The 23,911-nt window shown below is 45.1% G+C and overlaps 1 protein-coding gene across 1 annotated transcript in view; it reads right to left on the bottom strand.

The window, feature by feature from the left end:
- The window catches only part of LOC138822918 (huntingtin), a gene marked incomplete at its 5' end in the record, with an annotated part of 115,004 nt that overhangs the window by 28,933 nt on the left and 62,160 nt on the right, over positions 1-23,911 (bottom strand). Inside the window, 15 exons of the mRNA XM_070015895.1 lie at positions 336-481; positions 825-1,038; positions 2,955-3,077; positions 3,926-4,064; positions 5,513-5,589; positions 5,857-6,033; positions 6,158-6,337; positions 6,731-6,869; positions 10,192-10,399; positions 11,960-12,102; positions 13,142-13,377; positions 13,636-13,758; positions 17,041-17,157; positions 19,237-19,373; positions 22,189-22,337. Coding sequence (XP_069871996.1) covers positions 336-481; positions 825-1,038; positions 2,955-3,077; positions 3,926-4,064; positions 5,513-5,589; positions 5,857-6,033; positions 6,158-6,337; positions 6,731-6,869; positions 10,192-10,399; positions 11,960-12,102; positions 13,142-13,377; positions 13,636-13,758; positions 17,041-17,157; positions 19,237-19,373; positions 22,189-22,337 — 2,308 coding nt within the window. The remainder of the gene's footprint in view (positions 1-335; positions 482-824; positions 1,039-2,954; positions 3,078-3,925; positions 4,065-5,512; positions 5,590-5,856; positions 6,034-6,157; positions 6,338-6,730; positions 6,870-10,191; positions 10,400-11,959; positions 12,103-13,141; positions 13,378-13,635; positions 13,759-17,040; positions 17,158-19,236; positions 19,374-22,188; positions 22,338-23,911) is intronic.

The following is a 23,911-nucleotide window of genomic DNA, read 5'->3' as shown; positions in this document are numbered from 1 at the left end:
TACACCACACGCAGCAGGCTCTGTTTTTGTTTTTTGGTTTTTTTTGGGTCCGGTCGCGGGGCCTGAACTCTGGGCCTGGGTGCTGTCCTTCAGCTCTTCAGCTCAAATCAAGCGCTCTACCACTTGAGCCACAGCGCCACTTCCGGCTTTTTTCTTTTTGCTTATGTGGTGCTGAGGAATCGAACCCAGGGGCCTCAGGCATGCGCTCTACCACGGAGCCACCTTCCCAGCCCAGGCTCTCAGTTTTCAAACAGAACTATTTCTCCTTTTCACTCACACCAGGCACATGTCACCTCCTCGCAGAAACCCTGAGTCCCAGAGCTGCACATACTCACCTCGAGGGTCATCACCACGAACCTCACTGTGTCCCTCTCCTTCTCAGCAGGAAGGTGCAAATGGGTGGGCACTTTGGAGATCACTACTAGGTACTGCGCCAGGGCCCGAGCCAGCGTGGTCATGGTCTGGTATAATGTGGCATCCCCTGAAACATGAGCCCTGTGAGCATCTGTGATGTGAACACAGGCCCCTTCCTCTGCATTCTGTGCAGACACACACAGTTCCAGATACCTGGCCTCAGAACACATCTGCACGCGCTCAGGTGCCTGCATGCAGCAGGGACTTGCTCCTCCTGAGTATTCCTAAAGGATGTGAGACCCTGACTATGTCCAGGTTGTCCAAGTGGCAAACACACAAAAAGAAATTTAGAGCTCAGACCTGGTGCCAACCAGGTTTTCAATCAACAGCACTGACAGGTATTCTTACCTAGGCCACACACCATGCTAGCCCTCAGAACTGTAAATAAGAGAAGCTTTTACTTAAATTACCAAATAGATTATTCAGCTTGCTCCAGTAGCCTGTGGGCTCTGTGGGCAGGAAAGGCTGGAAGACCTGATGGACAGCAGGAAGCTGCTGGACGATGCCAGTCACACGGTCCAGAGTCACCCCACGAGCAGCTTCAAAAAGGACACTCTTCTGGCCACACGTGATCTCGCTCATGCCGAGGCTCAGGCATGGAGCCAAGAGGCTTAGGTTGAACTCCTAAGATTAGAGCATTAAAGGTGAGACAAACAGGAAGAATATTAAGCTTTCTATCAGATAAGGCAAACACAGTCAGGACTAATGCAAGTGTTTCTAAGATAATAACAATGAACTGTAAGTAAGGCTTTCAAGAACACTCTAGAGACCCAAACACTAACTTGCATGCAGTGATCTAAGCCAGCTTGGGACTCTGGCAGTAAGGCCATCAGGTGATGAGGCCCCAGGCCTTGCACCTCTAGAACCATAAGTCAAAACCAGCTAGACCTCTATAGCATAGCAACCAAAGTGGACCAATACATTCAGCAAGAGGCTTTTGTTTGAGCATAAACAGACAAAATAAGGAAATAGGTAAGATCTATTTGAATTCCTTATTAACAAAATATACTGTTTGATGTCTGCTAAAAAAGTATAAACAATTTAGTCTAATATTCTCTCAGAAGAATATGTCAATGGTCTCTTTATGGCACTTTCATTTTTATCTATTTTTTTTAACCTTTTTTTTTTTTTTGGTTGGACATGGGGCTTGAACTCTAGGCCTGGCCGCTGGCCCTGAGCTCTTCAGCTTAAGGCTAGAACTCTACCTCTTGAGCCACGGTACCAGTTCCAATTTTCTGGTGGTTAATTGGAGATAAGAGTCTCACAGATTTTTCTGCCCAGGGTTGGCTTTGAACCATGATCCTCCGATCTCAGCCTCTTGAGTAGCTAGAGTCACAGGCACGAGCCACTGACGCCTAGCAACTTTTTCCTTTTTACAAATAAAATGTTGAGGCTAATGTGCCCCATATGAAATGAATGAGACACCTGCATTCCTGGAATTAGAGGCAAATGTGCAGAAGCAGCTAGGACTGGTGACTCTAACACACACCTGGCTAGCCAACACCTGGCTGGGAAAGGGTATGTCATAGGACAATCTACTTGTTCTGTCAACTTTTTTTTAAGACATTTAAGGATTTGGGAAGCCAGTTTCTCAGGTAACACATCAATTTTAGCTTAACATTTAGAAAACTGTATTTCATCACTAATATTGCAAAGCAAATGTTCCTTTGGTTACAGCTAAAACCTGTAAAGCTATTAAAAGTTCACTTGCAAATTTGGAAAATCCAATAAATGAGTCACTAAGCACATTTATCTGTGAGTCAGATTCTGCTGCATGCTCTTTAAGAGGAAGCGAACTTTGGCAAACTGACTTCTTTTTCTTGTTCAGTGCTGCTCTTATTTACAAACCAGTCAATAGCTAGAACTTCAGAACATACACACGTGCTGCCTGGACCACAAATCCTTCTTCACTAACACTTGATTATCCTCTGGATCACGTGCTCTGTCTGTGGGGCTCTTTTCCTGCATTTGTCCGCCCAGCACTGTGGCCTACAAGTGTCCTCATCAATCTGAAAAGGAGCCCTGCTAAGTCTATGGCTACAGAGTGACCGACAGGGGCTCACTCCTCACAGGAGTCCACAGAGATGAGGACAGGAAACTCACACTTGTGAGGCCTGCTAGACCAGCCCTGCAGTATATTCTGACACCAGGGAACCTCATTACATCTAGAAGACATGAAGGCCCTGTTTACGGGGAGGACTTATTAAAGATCAATTTCAAAAACAAGTTATTTAAATCAAGAACCACGATGCCAACACAATACATTCCTTCATTATCATGAAACACACAATGAAGAACTAAGTTTGTGGATACCCACAGCTTCTTGACACATATGCCAGGCTCAGTTAAAACAACATGCCTCTTTGGGGACTCTGTTCCCCTGTTCCCCACTGGAGTACCACCCATTCTGTGTGCTATTCCTGAATAGACTCAAGTCCCCACATAAGTCACTGCTACGTCAGTCCTGCGAAGGCAAGGCAGATCCCACTCAGAATAATCCGCAGAGCTCATGGGTCCCTGCACCTCCACCGCGTGCATACCGAGCTCATCATGAACACGCTCATGTCTTCAGCAGGGATGTGATTCACCAGCTCTGCACCTTCCAGCAGTGCAGAATCTGACTTGGTCCAACATTGTGATCTGACGAGACGGAGGTACCAGTCCTGGAAAGAAGAAACAGCCATCAGGCTGGCACTCAAGAGCTCCCGCCCCCGCCAGTAACACTGGATGCCTGGATGGCTGGGAAGGTGGTGGGTATGCCCTAGGCTTATAGCTAACTCACCAGACTTCAAGCATTTCTGTGCTGTTTTCCCTCTTCTTTCCCACCACCTGGGCAACTTCCTCCAAACTCAGGAAAAGTAGCAAGGGTTAGCCAACTTCACCTCTGCTACCCTCACAAGCTACTGTAGCAACCACTGTCGATTAGTGATCTGCTTCCTTCATCTGCCTCAGCAGCCAGGACCACGGAGGTCCAATGCGGCCCAGGAGTACACAGCAGAACCTGTGTTTTTCTTCACTCAGGCTGCTGATTTCTGAAATCTCAGCTCATCTTTCCTGAGACCCCATGTGGTCTGTAACTCTGAGGTGAGCAGTGATGTTAATGACAACATGCCAAACTGCTGGCAGTGGCAGCATGTGTGAGAGGTAGAAGGTACAGGGAAAGGGAGGCAGGCCAAGTCTGCCAACAGTCTGTTGCAGCTGGCTGGAACAGCCAACTTCTGACCTGACCAGTGATCCCCCCACCCCCACCACAAGAATACCACGTCAGCCTGGCAACCGCTCCCCCGTCCTGTCACAGAGCACCACACCAGCACTGTCTTCCTCACTAGGACACCATGGTTCTCCTGTGTCCACCCCATTCACCAACCAGAGCTGCTAGTGACTGGGCAGAAAGTCAGAAGGTCCTATGTGCAGACTGCCCTCCACCTCCCAGACGCTGCACATTCTGCACAGAGGTGTCAGTATCTTTGTGGGTACTTTGGCATCATACACAGACCCACAGAGCACTAACTTTGTCTGGAATCACCGTTTCCAGTGGCATGTACCCATCCCCGTCCAGCGGGTGGGAAGTGACCGGAGGTAGGGGGCTGAGGGAATCTTGCACAGTGGAGAGTCGGAACCTGTCCAGCAGGGAATAGAGCCTTTGATGTCTGAAACACAAACACAAATGAACTGCCGTATAGTCTGTTTTTTAGACTTAGTCTCCATATTGCAAACCAGGGTGCTAGAAACACAATATAAGAAGAAAAGTTAAAATGCAGCTTGTTGAAAACATTCCCTTTGACATTCCAAATGCAAATCCAGGTCCTAGTTACTTTTAACTACCATAATTTTTATCTCGTTAATATTTTCCAGAAATTTCATTTACATTCACGTATTTCTACAGGCACTATATGGCATAAGAACTAATATCTTTACTATATGCAAAACAGATGATTGCTTCTAAAATCCAAGTGCATAAACTTTCCTAGTTAATCTCCCACAAACAATTTATGGCCAAGTGTTGGTGGCTCATGCCTGTAAACCTAAATTACTCGGGAGGCTGAGATCTGGGGATTGCAGTTTGAAGCCAGACCAGGCAAAAAAGTCCCAGTTGGACTCTAATCTCCAATTAACCACTCAAAAACCAGAAATAGCACTGTGGTTCAATGTGGTAAAATGCTAGCCTTGAGCAAAAAGAACTCAGGGACAGTACCCAGGTGGAGTTCAAGCCCCACAACCATTAAAAAAAAATTTATTTTATACCACCAGAAAGTCATTTCATAAAAGGACCATCTCTTCTGGCCCGAGGTATCTATACTCTTTTCTAATTTCCTCATCTGGACCAAAAACTTGCATCTAGAAGCAAAACACAGTAACAGTTCATCCTCCTATTACCTCCTCCCAGACTGACAGTGACTCAGGCTGCACCAACACTTGGGGCTGCAGACTGAGAAGTCACCCCAGACTGTGTCCTGTTCTGTGTAAGGGCACCATCTGCAAGGCCTCCTAGGACTGGAGTCACGGTAGAATTACGCTGCCATGCATACGCCTCTCCACATGAAGCCGAAGGTAAAAGACTCTTATGATTACCTTGTAATCATAAAACTATGCTCACATTACAGATGCATGTATTTCTGAGAAAGGCTCTGAAAGACTTTTTCAGACAGACGTCAGTGACTGAATAGCTATAAAGACACAGAATTTGACAAGATATAGATGTAATTTGTACATGCCAAGAGCCAGGTAATGCTTTCAGATTCATGATCTCTTACCTAGTGATTTGGTTATGTGTCTTGATTGTACTAAGAGAAAGCTGATAATTCATATTCCTATTCATCACAGGGCAATAAAAATAACAAAGTTACTATTCTTCAAACAGCCAACAGGTTCCTGGCATCCTTTGCTTATGTAGCAGATGTGAGACTATCTGTTTTTCTTCACTTCTCATACAGTGGGATTGCACTCTTGGAGATTGGGGAAGCCTTCCTGCCGTGGCAGTTCTACTGCCCACCTCACAGCCTGGCCGTTTCCTAAGCCCATGTGTCTGCTCCTGCACAAGCCCGAGTCCTTCCAATCTGGCTATGGAAAACCAAGGCCGCCAAGGACACAGCCTCACCTCTGCGCGAGACCACTGCTCTGGAGATGCTCCTGGATTCTGTTCAGCTCTTCTACTGGTAACTGGGCCATGCTGCTCTACACAGACAAGAAGACATCTGTGAGGAGCCATGATCACCTACGCTCAGGTGAAAACAACAAGCTGGGTGGGCGTATCTGCCCCCAGCACAGCAGGGTACAAGAGAAGCGGGTTGTCAAGTAAGACATGGCATTGCCAGGTTTGCCCCGGTACTCATCATTCTGTTGGTGGCTCCATCAAGGCCAAACTTATGGAGAAGAAAACCCAGCCAAACAGTTTGTTTGCCATGCTATTTTGATATAAATCAGTGTCATTTTTTTAAGTACCTGTAAATTTGCAGCCAAAAGCATTTCTACCCGGCGGCAGGCCAGGGTGTCAACCATGCGAGCCAGTGCGCGGAAGGGGGTGCCCAGGAGCCTGTCCACATACAGTGTGAGCACAGCGCCTGACTGGCTGAGGTGAATGCCTTCCAAGCACTGCAGCGTGTTCTTCAGAGTGGTTGGCTAATGCCCAAGACAAGGAAGAGACAGGAGCTGATTATTGTGCCAAATGGAAACAAGCACTTTAAACATGTCATTACTCCATGTTTAAGACAGAAAGCTGACAGGCAATAGTTGGCAGACTTACCGTTGAAAGATTTTCACAACGAGATTGGATTGCTTGGATAAAAAGGCCACTGGCGGCAGAATTCCGATGAATTGCACTAATAAAGTCCTGGACTGGAGGCTCATGGGACAGGCTGATCAGATCTTGAATGTGATTCACAATGAGCCACGTTAGGTGCTCTGAGTCATGGAGGTTCTGACACTGGGAAAATACAATCAAAGGCTCATTTGCAAGCAGGCAAGATAAAAGGGAGATAGTTATACCACAAGAAAGGCCACAGAGGGTTGGCAGAAGACATATTTCAAATGTCAACTTTGCCTCACTAAAAATATAGAGGTTATTTGAACACAACTAACGTAAGAAGCAGGACATTCAATCTGCAGAGACTGTTACCTCCAACCACAAGCCACGAGACCACACAAGTCAGAACTCACAGCCAATGCCAAGCTCCCACGAGCAGTAGAAAATGGTCCAAGGTCAGACAAAAGGAACAGAGGTCCCTTCCTATGGAGAGGTCTGAGGCCAGAGAAGCGACACATCACCACCCATGGCCCTCTGCTTTCCCCAATCCGCGTACAGCGTTTCCAAACTTACGACATAATCACAGAAGAGAATGAGGGCTCCCCTTCGCACAATCTCTCTGTTGCACATTCCAAGTTGGGCTGCTGAGTCAGAATCCTCCTCGTCAGACATCTGGGGGCTGAGCGACTTTGTGCAGGATAGACTGTGTCTCCTACAGGAGTGACAGATGCCGTGAGGGTGTGTCTATGGCAACAATAGGCATGCGCACAATACAGAGCAAAGGTATGCTTGAGTCTTGTTCTTAAACAGACAAGTTATCCTCAAATTGCTACATCACAATGATGTGCAAGCAACAGGAAAAAAAAACTTCACTTGGTCATCTGTGCTTGAGACTATGATATAAAAGCACACGGGAAAAAAGTAAGGACACAGGGAGTTTAGCAGGCAGAAGATTGAAGTGCTTGGCTGAAGGAGAAAATCCATCACAAAACTGCACATCCAAGCCTCATTGCTCTTTCAGAATTCACATTGGCCATGTTTGGTCATAAATTCCTGTCTGCCATACTCACTGTCAACTTTCAGAATGACAGAAATAGTGACACTGAACAAGAAGCACTATACTCATTATCAGACATGGAATTGTAACTGCTTTGTGTAATTACATCAGCAGCAGCAGCAGCAGCAGCAGCAGCAGCAATAATAAAAAAGAAAACTTTTATACTTTACTATCAATTCCAAACAAAACATTACTCTGTGAATGTGTCTGCAGTGCACATCCTATTGCAGGATCATGGTTTCAAATATTTCTGGAGGCCTGTAAACCTAGTTTCTAAGGAGTCTGAGATCTGAGGATTGCAGTTTGAAGCTGGCTTGGGCAGAAAAGTCTGTGAGACTTGTATCTCCTTAAAATTAAGTACCAAAAAAGCCAGAAGTGGAGCTGTGGTTCAAGAGATAGAGTGCTTGCTTTGAGCAAAAAGCTCAGGGACAGTGCCCAAGGCACTAAGTTCAAGCCTCAGGATAAGCATAATTTTTTTTTTAATGCCATTCGCGAAGGCACCTCTCCTGGCCCCGGTGATAGTATTGGCCTGACCTGAGCACAAGACAGACTTCTGACAAGCTGAGGGAGGGGAGGTAAGCTATCATTCCACTCTTCCAAAAAGTTAACAGAACTGTTTTTGTCTTGTACATGTAGTCAAGGCAATGAGCATAATTCCTTAAAAAGAAAGAAATCCCTTGGAATTGGGCGGTGAGAATTTTAGATGAAAGGGTGGAGCCTCTGCCTAGCAAGCCTGAGATGAAACTCAAGTCAAAATTTAGTAACATAAATAAGAAAATAAGACACTTTGCTAACTGGTGGCTTACGGGTGGAGCTAGCAAGCCTGAAGTGATGCCTAAGTTCAACCCCTGAACAATACAGAAATGAACCAACAAGTAGAAAACAGTGCTGTGGAGGTGTATGAGGACAGGCCAAGCAGGCCTGAAGTGAGACCTCAGGTAAAACCACAAACTAAATACGTGAATAAATAAGTAATAATAATAATAAATACGTTGAATAATAAGTAATAAATAAATAAGCGCCTCTCTTCCTATTTCACCTCATACTTAGTCTCAGTGTCTCTTTTTCTTTTAAATAGATGGGAATTATAAACTTCAAGACTCAGTTCTAGCTCAAATGCTTATGACATGCTCTGGCTTCGGGGTGTGGGAGAGGACTGTGTCCTTCTGGGAACAGCAGGGCCCATCTACCTCCTGCTGAAGCCTGGTGGGAACAGAGGCCATGCGAGCACAAGCTGGAGAGGGCATGTGGTTGGAGGTCACAGGCTCTGTAAACGGAACGTCCTGCCTCTTCAGTTGGTTGTGTTCAAACTTCTGAACTGTGTCTACTGATACTTTGGCTTCCTGATTTAGAAGGTAACTAGAATAAAACATTCTACAAGTTAAAAACTTTTCCAAACAGCTATTTCTGTTTCTCAACTGATGACTGGATAAGCAAAACACCAAATTTGTAACCAAGAAATATATGTGGAAAAATCATTAAACTTACAGGAAACACAACAGCAAGTTATCCTTCATCAATACAATTTTAGGAGACGTTTTTGTTTTATTTTGTAAATCACATGAGTGATGCTGGTTTTATAGTTAAAACCTCCACAGAAAGCCAGGCACCAGTGGCTCACACCTATAATCCTAGGCACACAGGAAGCTGAGATCTGAGGATTGCAGTTTGAAGTTAGCCCTGGCAGGAAAGTCCGTGACACTCTCATCTCCAGTTAACCACCAGAAAAAGCCAATAGTGTAGCTGTGGCAAGGGGTAGAGTGCTAGCCTTGAGCTTTTAAAAAAGTTCAGGGACAATGCCCTGACACTGAGTTCAAGCTCAAGAACAGGAAGGAAGGAAGGAAGGGAGGAAAGGCGGGAAGGAGGAGGCAGGCAGGCAAGCAAGCACACACGCACTAGTATTATGAAAAAGCTGCCTGATGACATCAAAGCACCCTGTCACTTACAGCATGCTCTGGGAACCAGAGGTATCAGCACCACTTAGGAGCTTGGCAGAAATGCAGGCTCCCAGGTCCGAGCAAGCTAATGCCTCCAAGTGTTAACTAAACTAGCTTTCTGGCTGATTTATGTGTACCTATTATAAGCACAGAGCTGACCTCCAGACTACTAGAGCGCCTACAGCTGAGTTGCTGTGACAGACCTAAGGCATTCTCTAGGCATTTTGAATACTGTTTGGCTCTATCTCTTCTAGCTGAGCGATCACATGTGGGCAGGAAGCAGCATTGCTTTTTCCTTTGCAAATTGCACGGAGCATGAAGACAGGCAATCATATCCCTAACAAGATGCCTGGTTAGACAGAAGGCCTGACAGAAGCCCCATTTCCTGGTACCAAGCACACTAGCACTTCTGGATCTTTTCCTTGAAGGGTTTTCAAGCTGTCCAGAAACTGCACCAAGGACTTGGCATGGCTCACTGCTTTCACTTCCAAACATGAGTGAATGTCTGAATAAGCACCTGGACACCAGGGCTTCAGCCTGAAAACATACGAAAGTGGCTACACACAACCAGAAACTTAACAGTAAGTCTTTCTGAGTAATTTTTTAAAAATCCTATTTCCAAACAGTTGTGAAATTTGCTAAATAATTACTTCATTATCTAAGAATAACCAGAACCACATTTAACTCATAATGCAGTTATTACAACATGTCTCGCTGTGGAACCAATTTAAATCCTGTAGCCTAGCAGGAGGGACACGGCCCGACAAGAGCATCAGGCAAGACAAAAAGTGTCCAAGAACCTGTCAAAGATGATCACGTTGAAAAAGCAGCTGCTCGCTTTGAATGCCGATAGTCAAACCACATTCTCCCCTACAATACAGTGCCTATGAAAGGAAGATTAATAATACCGCCAGAATTCCACAAAGCCTCACGAAGAATGGAAACTGAAAACGCCTTCAGAGTAGTCAAGCCTCAAATCACGTAGCATCTTGAGCCAAGCACTTGGCAGACACCCTGGGCTGAAGGAGCCATGTACCTACTTGGGAGTCTGTTGCACCTCTGCCCACCAGCAGTGGTCTGTGTGGTTGACAAGCAGCAGGATCTGGCACCAGAGGAGCACCAGGGCCGGGTGCGTGGGCACCATGGAGCGCACGCGCGCGTTCAGACTCTCTAGGGTGTAGAAGCTGCCCTCACCACTGTCGCTGCTGAAGAGTTTAGTGGCAGCTGCTGTTATTCTCCGGAACATTCCTAGAACCAAAGTAAATGGATTATGGGAAGGTACCTCCTGTCATCTCAGCCTAGCAACACATAGCTACATGAAGACTTCACATCAAAAATGCACAGGTGGCTCTTTCCCGTGCCACATGGTCAAAGTACGTGGTATTTAGTAAAGTCTGATTTTCTAAGCAGAAATACATACTCTACTCAGGCCAGAAAGCAATGCCTGTCCCTCCCACTGTCTTCCCCTCTGCTGCTCAACACTGCCACATTCTCCAGACACTCCAAGCTGGGTGCTCCAGCCTGGACACAGCTATACCTAAGGAGGCAGCCAACACAGTGTCACACGTCACTGAGCACAGGCCACAAAGGGCCTTCCTGGAACTGGGTCACAGCCGTGAAGCAGCACAGTACCCTCACCTGCTCCTTGGCTTGTTGGTAACTGAGCGACAGAAACACCACAAAAGGTTTTTTGGGTTGTTGTGGTTGTTCTGAAAATTTAGACATTGTCACAGGAGGCAAACAATGTGATCTATTTTTCAAATCTGAAAACGTATTCCTTCTGTTTTGAAACCATAATTAATTTTGAGTTTTATTCACTCATTGATTCCAAAATGAAAGCTCAAGAAGTATTTTTCATGGACTGGCAATCGGCCACCTGAGTCACACCTCCACTTTAGGCATTTTGCTTGTTATTAATTTGCATGTCCAGCCTGACTCTAAACCACAAGATCTCAGCCTCCTCTGCAGCTAGGATTACAGGCGTGAACCACCAGCATAACTATTTTTTTCTCTGCCAGTCCTGGGGCTTGAACTCAGGGCCTGGGCGCTGTCCCAGAGCTTCTTTGGCTCAAGGCTAGTGCTCTACCAATTGAGCCCCAACTCCAGTTCTAGCTTCTTTTGGTCGTTAACTGAAGATAAGAGTCTCACAGACTTTCCTGCCCAGGCTGGCTTCAAACCATAATCCTGAGATCTCAGCCTCCTAAATAGTTAGGATTACAGGCCTGAGCCATTAGCAGCTGGGATCATAACTCTTTTTAAGTATACAGTTCTGGAATTAAATACATTGATAATGTTGCCCAACCAGCAGCACCACCACCTATTCTGTCTGTCCTCTAAGTTTCTCATGAAAACGAAATCAAACATTTGCCCTTTTGTGTTTGGTTTACTAGCAGAATGCTGTAACATATGTCAGAATTATTTTCCCTTTTCAAGATGAAAACTCCATTTCTAGACAAATCCAGCTACCTAATGTACCACATACATACCAGCTTTTGTGTATCGATTATCCCACCAGCAGACACCAGACGTGTCACCAGCTTAGCTACTGTGAGTAACAGTTGCTGTTATGAACATCAGCTTGGCACACAAATCTCTTCCACTCACCCTGCTTCCATTTCTTTGGGCATCTCCCCATAAGTACAACTGCTGGACCACATGGTCTCAGATTTACTCTTTTCATTAGCAAAACATTTTCAAATGGCACAGCAAACACAGAAAAGCTTCCACAGCACAGCCCCATGTCCTAAGAGCACACTGTGCAGGAGAAAAGACACTGAAACACCACAAAGACGACTCCTCATCGCCTACCAGACTTGAAGATGTGGATGAGGCACATGAGCAGTGTGCCTAATTCCTGGCAGTAGAAAGTATGCTGCTGTTCACTCATTTCCACTTTCAGTTGCTTTGTAACAATGTCCTCTAGAAGAACACCAGCCAGCTGTAACAGAAACCTGAAGAGGGGCGGGGGGGGGGAGGGAGTAAGGGGGTGGTGGTGGTAGAGATGGGGGGGTGGGGAGGAGACAGACTGTGAGAAGGTAGCCATCATAGGGAGAGGGTGACAGTGAACAGGCAGCTGTCACAGGGAGAGAGCAACAGTGAACAGGTGACCATCACAGGGACGGGATGACATTGAGAAGGTGACCATCACATCACAGGGACGGGATGACAGTGAGCAGGTGACCATCACAGGGAGAGGGCGACAGTGAACAGGTGACCATCACAGGGACGGGATGACAGTGAGCAGGCAGCTGTCACAGGGGAGAGGGTGACGGGAACAGGCAGCTGTCACAGGGAGAGGGTGACATTGAGCAGGTGACTGTCACAGGGAGAGGGTGACAGGAACAGGCAGCTGTCACAGAGCGTGTAAACCAAGTATATATGGGACATAGACACAGTAAGTTAGGTAATGTAAAAAAGGTACACTAAACAAAGTGGCAGTGAATGTTTCATTACCATTACTTGTGTGTGCACGCACATGTGCACACTGGGATTCCAACTCATGATCTGAACATTGTCCTTAAGCATTTTCGCTCAAGGCTGGTTGTCTACCATTTGAACCATACCTCTACTTTCAGCTTTTTGGTGGCTGATTGAAGAAAAGAGTCATGGACCTTCCAGAACAAGTTGGTTTTGAACCACAATCTTTAAATCTCAGCCTCCTGAGTAGCTAAAATTACAGATATGAGCCACTGGCTCCTGGCCCCATCACTTTGGCTCAGTGACGTTCCTCCCTGTATTCCACCTTCCTCACTTACTCATGAAAGCAACCACACCACCTTCAAAATGACATCTGTATGTATGGGGCTTTTTGGCTTTGTGCTGGTCCTGAAGCTTCAATTCAGAACCTCGCATTCTCACTCGGCTTGTCCTACTCACAGCTGGCGCTCTACCATTCAAGTCATGACTCCACTTCTAGCTTTTTTAAACTGTCTGCAGTCACCATGAGACCTCCCAAAAGCTACGCATTACGAGGTTAGACAGAACACATACCTTGAGAATATTTCTTCTGGCAAACTCTTCACTTGTTTCCTTTCAGTGTGTTCTCCCGTTGTTGAGCTACTGTCTCCATCTCTTAAACGGTTAATTACTGGACAGGAGATTAAATAGGGAGAGAAGGAGAGCTCCTGAATACGAGAAAGAACAATATCTTCAGTTGACTGGGAAATGAGAACCCTCAGAATGGCTAGGATTCCAGATATCCACAGTTGAACAGTGCTCACAGATGCCTGAAAGAAAGAAAATATATCATTAAGGAAAGAAAAAGATGACAATTTCCCAGGTCGTCAGTTCCCCTACGAGATGAACTGTATCACTCCTGCAGTGAGTCCCTGCGCCCCCGGTTCTCCAAGTGTGGTGACAGCAGTAGCACCAGTGGCGGCTGGGGAGGTGGGAAAGGAACTTTGAGCCCCCGAACGAGACTGAGGCAGCCCTGTGCTCCAACCCTCTTTCCCACCCAGGCAAATTGGGTGCATCATGTGACTCACCATTGTACTTGGCGTGACAAACATACTCCGCAAAAGCATGTCCACAGGACGGAGGGAGGAAGGAGCCAAAATCTCAAATAAGGTATTTAACACTCCAAGGGCTTCATGAGAATCAATATGCATCTGCAGAATTGAACAGCAGACATTTCCACATAGGCCAATGGAACGGCAGCTTCACGGACAGCAGGCTCTGTATCTCCAGGGCACCCACCACCATGGCCAGTAGCACCCTTCCCTTAGAAGCTTTTAAGACAGCATTGTGTCTGCTGCACTTCTCCCTTTTTCTCTCACTCTGTTCTCTTCCTCTTTTCATGGTACTGGAGACTGAACTCAGATCCTCAAGCACTATACTACCTAAACCACTCCCCCAGGTTTGGCTGGATTCATTCCACAATAAAAACCTTCTATAAAAGATTCCAATACACAAAGGTGTCACAATGGACGGAACCTGAGGTGCAATGACCAGCCTTCTGTGCCCTGCCCCTCTCCCAGTGCCTCCAGACAGCACATGGGACAGGCACACACAGCCTTCCCACTCCACCTGCATCCCACCCCACCTCGCCAGGCAGCCACGAATATTAACAAAGCAGCACATTTCCCTGTCTGAACTTTCCCATGTCCCTGCAAGCACAATACCTACCTTCACAGAGGGTTTTGTTTTGAAAAACCGTATTAGGTAGGTGTTTGCCTTTTCTCACTTAACAATACAATGGAGAACTCCCAAGGCAACTGCCTACAAAATCTGTTACCTTTTTTTTTTGGCTGAGAATGGAACTCATTATCTGGTGCTTCTGCTCACTGGCTGACACTCTTACATCTGAGCCATAACTCTACCCTAACATCTATTAACTTTTAATGGACACAAATGATTACAAACTAAGCCTACAGCACAATGTAGTCAATCATTCCCCTAGTACTTGGTGCTGACTCTAACTCCCCACTTTCTGTTACTGCTGAGGGTGAATACTTCCTTCAGTGCCACTTCCTCTTCCTCTAGAATCCCCCATGTCCACAGTAAATGCCACCTCCACCGGTGTGGTCTTCATAGTGGGTCCTGGTTGTGCCAATGACTCTTCCCATTCCTCTCTCCACAGGTGCTGCCCTTCCTCCTGTTCCCTCATCTAGCACATCTCTTTCCAACGTCCTCTTCCTGTTGAAATCCTGCTCTGTCTGCTTCTCCAAAATCCCTCACTAGTGCCCCAGTCCTGTCAATGCCAGCTGAGACCCCAGGACTCCCACATCCACCCCCTTGCTCCTCCATGGAAAGTCTTTCCCATGCTTGGCTTTAGGAATCCCACATCTGAGGTTCCTCACCTCTACCACAAAGAGGCTGTGCCTTCTCCATACTTGTCTGAGCTCTATGAAGCCCGATCCAGTGGGTTCAGACCAGGACTTTTCTCCAGCAGCCTTATCCACCTCATCCACCCCTCTGGGATCCTGTCTAGAGGCCAGTCTCACCCTTACGAGGTGTGTCCACTGAGCAGACAGACCAGGGGTCTCCGTTCCCAGTCTCTGTGTTCTGTCCATAGGACCTCCACAGGTACCCTGAAGTTACTAACCCAATGCCTCTCCCTCACAAGCCACATCCACATATCCGTTGGTCCTATTTTTATATTGTGTCCAAAGATGCTACTAATGGTGAGTGCACTCTGCCATGGGACAGCTCCTGTACACCACTCTGGGAGCCTATATTCATCTTAGCAATCAAAATAATCCAGGTAAAACTCAAATCTTATCACCTTGCTCCTTTGTGCCAAAGTGCCCTCTTCCTGTGACTGCTCCACCAGGCTGGTCTTCTGAACCTATCAGGCAGGCTCCTGCCCCAGGCCTCCTTACAGCTGACTGCTCTGTTTCCAGGTATTCACTAGTCACCCACCCTCCACCCCTCCCATCCCTCCATTCCTGTCCCTCCCTCCCTCCCTTTTACTCAAGTGTCAGCAGCCATTCTGGGTAAGGCCTTTTCTCATCTCCAATGGAATGTGCCCTCACTTCTAGGCCTTCCTCCTCAATTTTTGCACAGTACTTACTACCACCTGATACTTGTGTATACTTTATTCATTTATTGCTCTATCTGATCTTCTATACAGTATCTGTCCCAATGAAACTCTTAATCTTTGATAAATACTTTTTAACTGTTTTGTTCATTAATGTGGCTATTGCCAGTACCCACATGACTGCCAAGCACTATTGCAATAACTCACATCTGTATTAGGGTACTGACTAGAGACCTTGCCAAGAGTTTCATATGATAAACATCAGACATTCACAGAAGCAGATGTTGAGCTGGGCATTTGTATGCATTCAGGCTTATTTACCTGTAGTAAATAAACTCCCATGTAAAAATGTCTACCAACAGGCCTGGAGTCCCCCCTGCTCACTCCTAACACTGCTTGTCCATCTCACCACGTGCCCCCTGCATGGTCCACCATGGAATTACAACATGGAATTACCTGCTCATTCTACCTTATATATACTTTTTTAGCAAGTGCCAGAAACTGTGACTCGCACTTGTTTAACGTAGACAAATGCTGCCAAGCCACACCAGGGAGCTGGTAGGCTTTCTGGTAGCACTGTGTACACCCCGCAGCCCTCCGCCACTCTTACAATGGTGTTGGGAGAGGCACAACCTCCCGCGCCCTGGAGTCCTTGTGGTCCAGCACCCCTGATATGGCACAACTGAGAGATCAGATCTTCCCATTGCATTTTTTTTTTTTTTTGGTTGGTTGTGGGGCTTGAACTCTGGGCCTGGGCACTGTCCCTCACCTCTTCAGTTCAAGGCGAGTGCTCTACCACTTGAACCACAGCACCACTTCTGGTTTTCTAGTGGTTTATTGAAGATAAGAGTCTCACAGACTTTCTTGCCTGGGCTTGCTTTGAACTGTGATCCTCAGATCTGAGCCTCCTGAGTAGCTAGGATGACAGGTGTGAGTCACCAGTGCCTGGCTTCCCACTGCATTTTTTAGAACAACCAGTTATGTCATTTGATTCTTGAAATTATGATTCAATGATGGGTAACCAAGTGACTGTAGAAATGATAAGGGTCCATATCTTGTTTTCAACTCCAACCAGAGAGGGTTATTATGGGAAAAGAAATTCATCTAAGCTGGGTACCAGTGCCTCATGGCTGTAATCCTAATCAGGAGACTGAGAACTACAAGATCACAATGTGAAGTCAGCCTAGACAGGAAAGCCCAAGAGACTCCCTGTACTAATGAACCAGCTAAAGGTTGGGCTGGAGGTGTGGCTCAAGTGTTAAGAGTGCCATCCATGAGCAAAAAAGCTCAACAAGCATGGGACCTTGTGTTCAAATTCAGATAATTCTATCATCAAAGCCTAAGTCTACTATGATTTGATGATCACAACCCACAAAACTACACAACAGCAAACCAGGGCCAGGTGACAGACCTGCTGCGTGGCTAACATAGGCAGGATGATGTCGGCGACCTGCCGAGATAAGCGCTTCCACCTGTCCTCACTCTCTTTGTGGCACTGCTGCAGGACAAGGATGAACATCTCCAGCACCTGCAAGAGTGTTTGTATGCCATTAGGAACCCTCTCGTCCACACAATCTTCCTGTTCCTACAAGGCTACTTCCCACACAGATCCCATTCAGCTGGAAGGCTCTGGAATTCAAACAGATGTAATACCCATGGAGATCCACACAAATGTGGAGAAACCAGAGGGAAACACAAGGGATGGAGCAACAAGCTGCTGTAGGGAGTTGCGTAACTTGCACCATCATCAGTATGACTTGCAGTCATTTCTGCTTCTGTGGGATTTATAAAATTGTATGATCAATGATAAGGCACACAATGAAAATTAAACTTGTAGTAAGTTTGGTGAGGTATCCACCCTCTGCGGTGCCCTGCTGCTCTGTGCACATTCATTTCTTTTTCTGTTTGCAAAGGTGCTCTATTAAGGAGCATTTATTTCCAAGAGTTGCACAGGGCTGAGGATAAGCTAATTAACAATAATTTCTATACAACGGCATCTGTAACTGGGCAGCGGTATGGTAACAAGGGGCGGCCAGCCTGCTGCCTGCTTTTGTAATGTGCTATCCATGTTCACGCTGACCCTGTCTGACAGAGGTGAACTGTTGCGAAGGAGACCGCAGACTTGCGAAGCTGCTCATGCTTATGACCTACTGCTTCACAGAAGTTTGCGAGCCCTGACTTCTAAAATGTAAATGGTGTAGAACACATATCCACCTCTGGAACAAATTCTTTTTTTTTTTTTTTTTTGGGGGGGGGGTCTGAACTCTGGGCCTGGGCGCTGTCCCTCAGCTCTTCAGCTCAAGGCTAGTGCTCTACCACTTGAGCCCCAGCGCCACTTCCTGCTTTTTTAATTTTGCTTATGTGGTGCTGAAGAATCGAACCCAGGGCCTCAGGCATGCAAGGCAAGTGCTCTACCACTGAGCCACCTTCCCAGCCCCCTCTGGAACAAGTTCTATAAAGTCTCCTCCAACTACCTCATCTCCATTGGCTTCTCTCTTCAGAGGCCAGGTATAGAACTTATATCACACAGGAACTTATTGCCCCTTTGTTTTAAGAAGGTGATAGAGTCTCAATGAGATGTGCTGAGACAGACTTTGTCACGACCCTCTTCTCCAGGGCTCTGCCAGCCCTGCTGTGCCTGCCAGTTCAGCTGCACACACACACCACTCTGTCACTATTTTTTATTGTAATCATGTGGCATAATTAAGCTATTAGGTATATAATGCTACACAGACTGAACAAAATATAAATGCACAATCCCCAATGCACAAAGATAGTATTGTTTCTTTTGTGAAGACCTTATGGCTTCATAAAGATTCAAAGACTGAGAGCTAAAAAGAACTAACTAAGTGAACACCAGGCAACAGTGTAACTTTCAAGAAACAGAAAAGTCAAGAAAGCTACATTTCTACACTCAGACTACTTCAAATGTTTTAAATTCTTGTTCAAGGTTAAGGAAAACAAGGCCAGAAACTTGCTCAAAGAAAACAGAGCTTACTTCTGTTAAGTTGAAATTTAAAAAAAGAAAAGAAAAAGAAAAAAAAGCCGTTAAATTATTTCAGATTTCAATTATTCTACTTTTCTGACAACATTGTCAACTAATTGATTCTTTTTCTTTTTTTCTTTTTGTATGCCAGTCCTGGGGCTTGAACTCAGGATCTGGGCATTATCCCTGAGCTTTTATGCTCAAGGTTAGTACTCTACCACAAGAGTGACATCTGTTTGAAGTTTTTTTTTGGTAGGTAATTGCCTGGACTAGCTTCAAATCATGATCCTCAGATCTCAGCTTCCTTAGTGGCTAGAATTATATGTGAGCCACTGGAACCTGGCAAATAACTGATTCTTGAACCCTGTCTTAAACAAAATACCTCTGGCCACATTTAGTATCCTGAATGATGGGAAACTGTCAGCAAGGTATCAGTGACCTCTGGGGCTGTGCAAGTTTTAAAGATCCAACCTCACTACATCTCCAGTCACTCCTGGCCTTCTCCCAGTCCCAAGAGAACCTGATGGTGGTCCAAAGTAACATCCAATATATAATACACAGGACTCCCTAGCATTTCCTTCCAATGATGTATAAATGACTATTGCCGTTCTTTCCTCTTACCTGATGGTACTGGATGAGTCTCAACAACATCGACACCACCACTTCCTTCTGGGTTTCAAGCTCTTTGCCTGCATCAGCCTTATTTGTTCCCCTTAACACAAAGAGGTCATGAACTATGGGCTGCAGAGCTGGTATGGCTATGGGCACAAAAGGGAAGGCAAGATGGCTTTACAAGAAGATTAGATTTGGGAGACAGTTTTCAACAGCTCCATCATATTTTCAAGAAATAAAGAAAAACTCTTTGTTTAGTTTATAATAAGGGATAAATTAAGATTACCAGTGAATGTTGTAAAATTATCTTGGTATTGTTGTGGAAGGATAAAGTTCTTCTCTGAACACTTGCAAGGTTTTTAAAGATTTAAAGAAAAAAAAAAAAAAAGAAAACTAAGATTCCTGTAACAAACACAATGTCATTTCTGACAAAAGGTCACCCAAAGCCAGGTGCTGGAGGCTCACAGCTACAATCCTAATTATTATTTATGAGGCTGAGATCTGCAGAACCTGGTTCAAAGCTATCCCAGACAGGAAACTCCCTGAGACTCCAATTACGAAGAAAAAAAAAGTCAGAGGTGGAGCTGTGGCTCCAAGTGGTAAGTGGTAGAACACTAGGCCTGAAGCACAAAAGCTCAGTGACAGAGCCCAGCCCCCAAAAAGGCACCAAAAAAAGAGGAAATTCATATTTAAAACTCTATTTGAAAACTAAGATATCCAAACAAGCAAAACAGTAACATGATTTAATTCATAATCTACTTGATTAACATAGAAACAAATCAGTATTTTTCCTATAGAATACATTTCAGAGCCGGGCGCTGGTGGCTCACGCCTGTAATCCTAGCTACTCAGGAGGCTGAGATCTGAGGATTGCGGTTCAAAGCCAGCCCGGGCAGGAGAGACCGTGAGACTCTTATCTCCAATAAACCACCAGAAAACCGGAAGTGGCGCTGTAGCTCAAGTGGTAGAGCGCTCGCCTTGAGCTGAAGAGCTGAGGGACAGCGCTCAGGCCCAGAGTTCAAGCCCCATGACCGACCAAAAAAAAAAAAAAAAAAAAAAAGAATACATTTCAGTCTGTCATAGATTATTATACTATTTTAGTAAAGTACTGTTTAAATTAGATAAAAGAGGTTTTCCCTGTACAAAAGTAGCTATTCTAAGAAAACCATACAGAGAAAAACCTACCAAAGAAATGACTTGAATTGCACACCACACAATATGACTCAGCAGCACGCTCACACTCTTTGGTGATACCACACATATAGATTCTCTGATACTTGGTGACACACACTGACCTTCAATCTCAATCTCTCTCTCTCTCTCTCTCTCTCTCTCTCACACACACACACACACACACACACACACACACGTATAATCAGATGATAAGTGTGTGTATGCATACTTGCTGAGCCTCAGTGACACGGACACACACTTCTACCTACAATGACCCGCAATGTACATACTGCACATTGTGCACACTGCCCACAATGTACACATACAGATAGAAACTTTAACCCAGGGGACCGTGGCACGTTCACATGTATCCTGTCAGTAACATGCACGCAAGCATTTTTATATATGATGATATGTCCACAAGGACACACTTGCTGACCTTCCTTCAGATGACAAGTGTCCCAGGAGAAAGCTCTGTGTGGCAGTGCCACCCTCACAGGGTCTTAAGATAGATCCTTACCAAATGTCAAGAATCTCCAAATTCCTGGCAAAGACACAGGCAGGAGCCAACAGGGAAATACTGAAGACCAGTTTTAGAAGTTCAAGAAAAAGGTTCATAGTACATCCTTAAGACACACACCACCTCTCTTCATGGGCTGAAGGGACTACCTGAACAGCTGGCCGGCTGTGTGGTTCCTACTTAAGCTCTGGTGAAATGATCTACCAGCGCTGGCTTCATCCTCAGGCGGGCGCTGTGATGAGGTGCCAGGGTAAAGGAATGTCCGCTTTAACAATAAGTCTGCTTTGCTAGTCATTACTTAAATGTGCAGTGCATTTGTATACAGGCTACATGTGGACTTATCATAAAAAATAACTTGGTTGAGCCGGGCGCTGGTAGCTCATGCCTGTAATCCTAGCTTCTCAGGAGGCTGAGATCTGAGGATCGAGGTTCAAAGCCAGCCCAGGAAAGAAAGTCCGTGAGACTCTTATCTCCAATAAACCACTAGAAAACCGGAAGTGGTGCTGTGGCTCAAGTGGTAGAGCACTTGCCTTGAGCTGAAGAGCTGAGGGACACTGCCCAAGCCTCCTCCCCCCAAAAAAACAACAACAACAACAACAACAACAAACTTGGTTGAATATTTATCTCCCCCCAAAAAGCCTCCACTAAATCAGGTCCCCACTACATCCAAAAAAAAAAAAAAAAAAAAAAAAAAGCCCACTAAATTAGCCTAATACCAGTGAAATAGAAAACAAAGTAGATTTATGTCAAGCTAGACTGTAAAATTTCTGAGTCTGGGGTTGTAGCTCAATGATAGAGCACTTGCCTAACAAGTGTGAAAAATCTAGATTTGACTACAACCCCTCCCACCAAAAAAGAAGAATAAAAAATTACAAATACTTTGTTTTCTATAAACAAACAAGGGAATTTATATTCAGAATCTATCTTTATCTTTTTTTGGGGTGCTAGTCCTGGGGTTTAAACTGAACTCAGGGCCTGGGCGCTGTCCCAGAGCTTTTGTGCTCAAGGCTAATGCTCTACTACTTAAACTCCACATCCAGCTTTTTGGTGGTGAATCTGACTTTTTGGTGGTAAATGGCAAATAAAGCTTATGGACTTCCCTGCCTAAGCTGGCTTTGAACCCTGATCCTTAGATCTCAGCCTCCTGAGTAGCTAAGATTATAGGTGCACACACAGTGAAAGTGGGCACTCGCAGAGTTGAAAGTGGGTAGAAGACTAACACTGCTGGGCACATGACACTGAAGATAAGGAAAGGGGTATCCTGTTACCATGTGTCACAGCCTTCCTCCCACTGGCCATGATGCCGTCGCACAGCTGAATGATCTTAGGAATCCCGATGATCTGTTTTGAATGGTAGCGCTCATAAGATAGTAATACCAGGAAGAAAAAGATGTTTGGAATAATTGCCTCTGATTCCCTGGAAACAAAAACATCCATTTAGACATTTCTTCTTATTAAGAACACATGATCAATAGGAAAAGCATAAAATAACTGAAGATTCAACATCAAGAGGTGGTGAAGAGTTCTGAGGTAAAAAAGATTCAGCAACCTAATTTTATTCTGCACTTTTAACAGTGTCCTGGCTCCGTGCACATGGAGAATGTGTCTGCTGGACCAAGCAGAAGGTACCTGACAGCCCTGGATGCCCAGCATATGAAATCTTCCTAATTCTCCACTTTCCCTTCATTCACGAACAAATGAACACTAAAAAGAGAAAAGTATAATGCCTAAAACCACACAATCAAGGTTCCATATCATCAGAGTAAGACCTGGGTATGAGAAACTCAAAAACACTTTCCTTCTACACAGTGTTCCACAAACTTCTCATTAAGTACTTCAGAAAATAAAGAACGGCAATCTTCCATGATTATAAACCTGTAACACGCACTGCAAAAATGCACTAAAGCTTTAATATATAGTAAGGAAAAGCTGTAGCTAATAAGTGAATAATCATTGCTTTTATTAAAAGCTTACTTTAAAAATGCTTTTGGCCAAGTGGCTAGTGGCTCATTTCTGTCATCCTAGCTACTCAGGAGGATGAGATCTGAGGATCTTGGTTCAGAGCAAATTGAAAATAATCTTATCTCCAACTAACCAGAAAAAGGCTAAAGCTTGAGATACAGCTCAAGCGGTAGAACATTGGCCTTGAGTGAAAAAGCCAACCTAGATCTCAAGGCTTAGAGTTCAAGCCCCAATACTTGCACAAACACACACACACAAAAGCAACAAAAGGGAAGGTGGCTCAGTGGTAGAGTGCTTGCCTTGCATGCATGAGGCCCTGGGTTCGATTCCTCAGCACCACATAAGCAAAAAGAAAAAAGCCGGAAGTGGCGCTGTGACTCAAGTGGTAGAGTGCTAGCCTTGAGCTGAAGAGCTGAGGGACAGCGCCCAGGCCCAGAGTTCAGGTCCCACGACTGGACCCCCCCCCCAAAAAAAAAAAGCAACAAAAAAGTTTTCTCTTAGAAAAAGTCATGATCAGGTAGACATAGGTATCTCACACCTGTAATCCTAGCTATTCAGGAGGCTGAGATCGGAGGATCCCAGTTCAAAGTCATCTCAGGGCAGGAAAGTCCTGCCTGAAATTCTAATCTCCAATAAACTACTCACAAAAAAATGGAAGTAGCACTATGGCTCAAGTGATAGAGCACTAGCTTTGAGAACAAAGAGGCTCAGGGACAGTACCTAGGCCCTGAGTTCAAACCCCAGGACCAACCCACCAAAAAAAAAAAAAAAAAAAAAAAAGTTATAATTTACACGGTGAAAAGTCATCATTAAAATTTTGAGATATAAATTGAAAAGTGATAACATATGTAATTACCAGATACAGAACTACTCCTAAACCAATCTTAAGAAAGCTTCTATTTATTTTTAAGAGAAGTAAAAAAATGTCTAGCATACTAATCATATTTCAAAGGATGCCTAATAATACTTCAAGGTAAATTTTCTTCTTCACAACATATAAATACAATGATAGAACTCTAATAACAAAAT

The sequence above is a fragment of the Dipodomys merriami genome, unplaced genomic scaffold (genome assembly GCF_024711535.1).
Source record: "Dipodomys merriami isolate MVZ:Mamm:240054 unplaced genomic scaffold, mDipMer1.0.p SCAF_1175, whole genome shotgun sequence".
NCBI classification, from domain to species: Eukaryota; Metazoa; Chordata; class Mammalia; order Rodentia; family Heteromyidae; genus Dipodomys; species Dipodomys merriami.
Note: the sequence above shows the minus strand (reverse complement) of the source record. Positions and strands in the feature narration are given on the sequence as shown.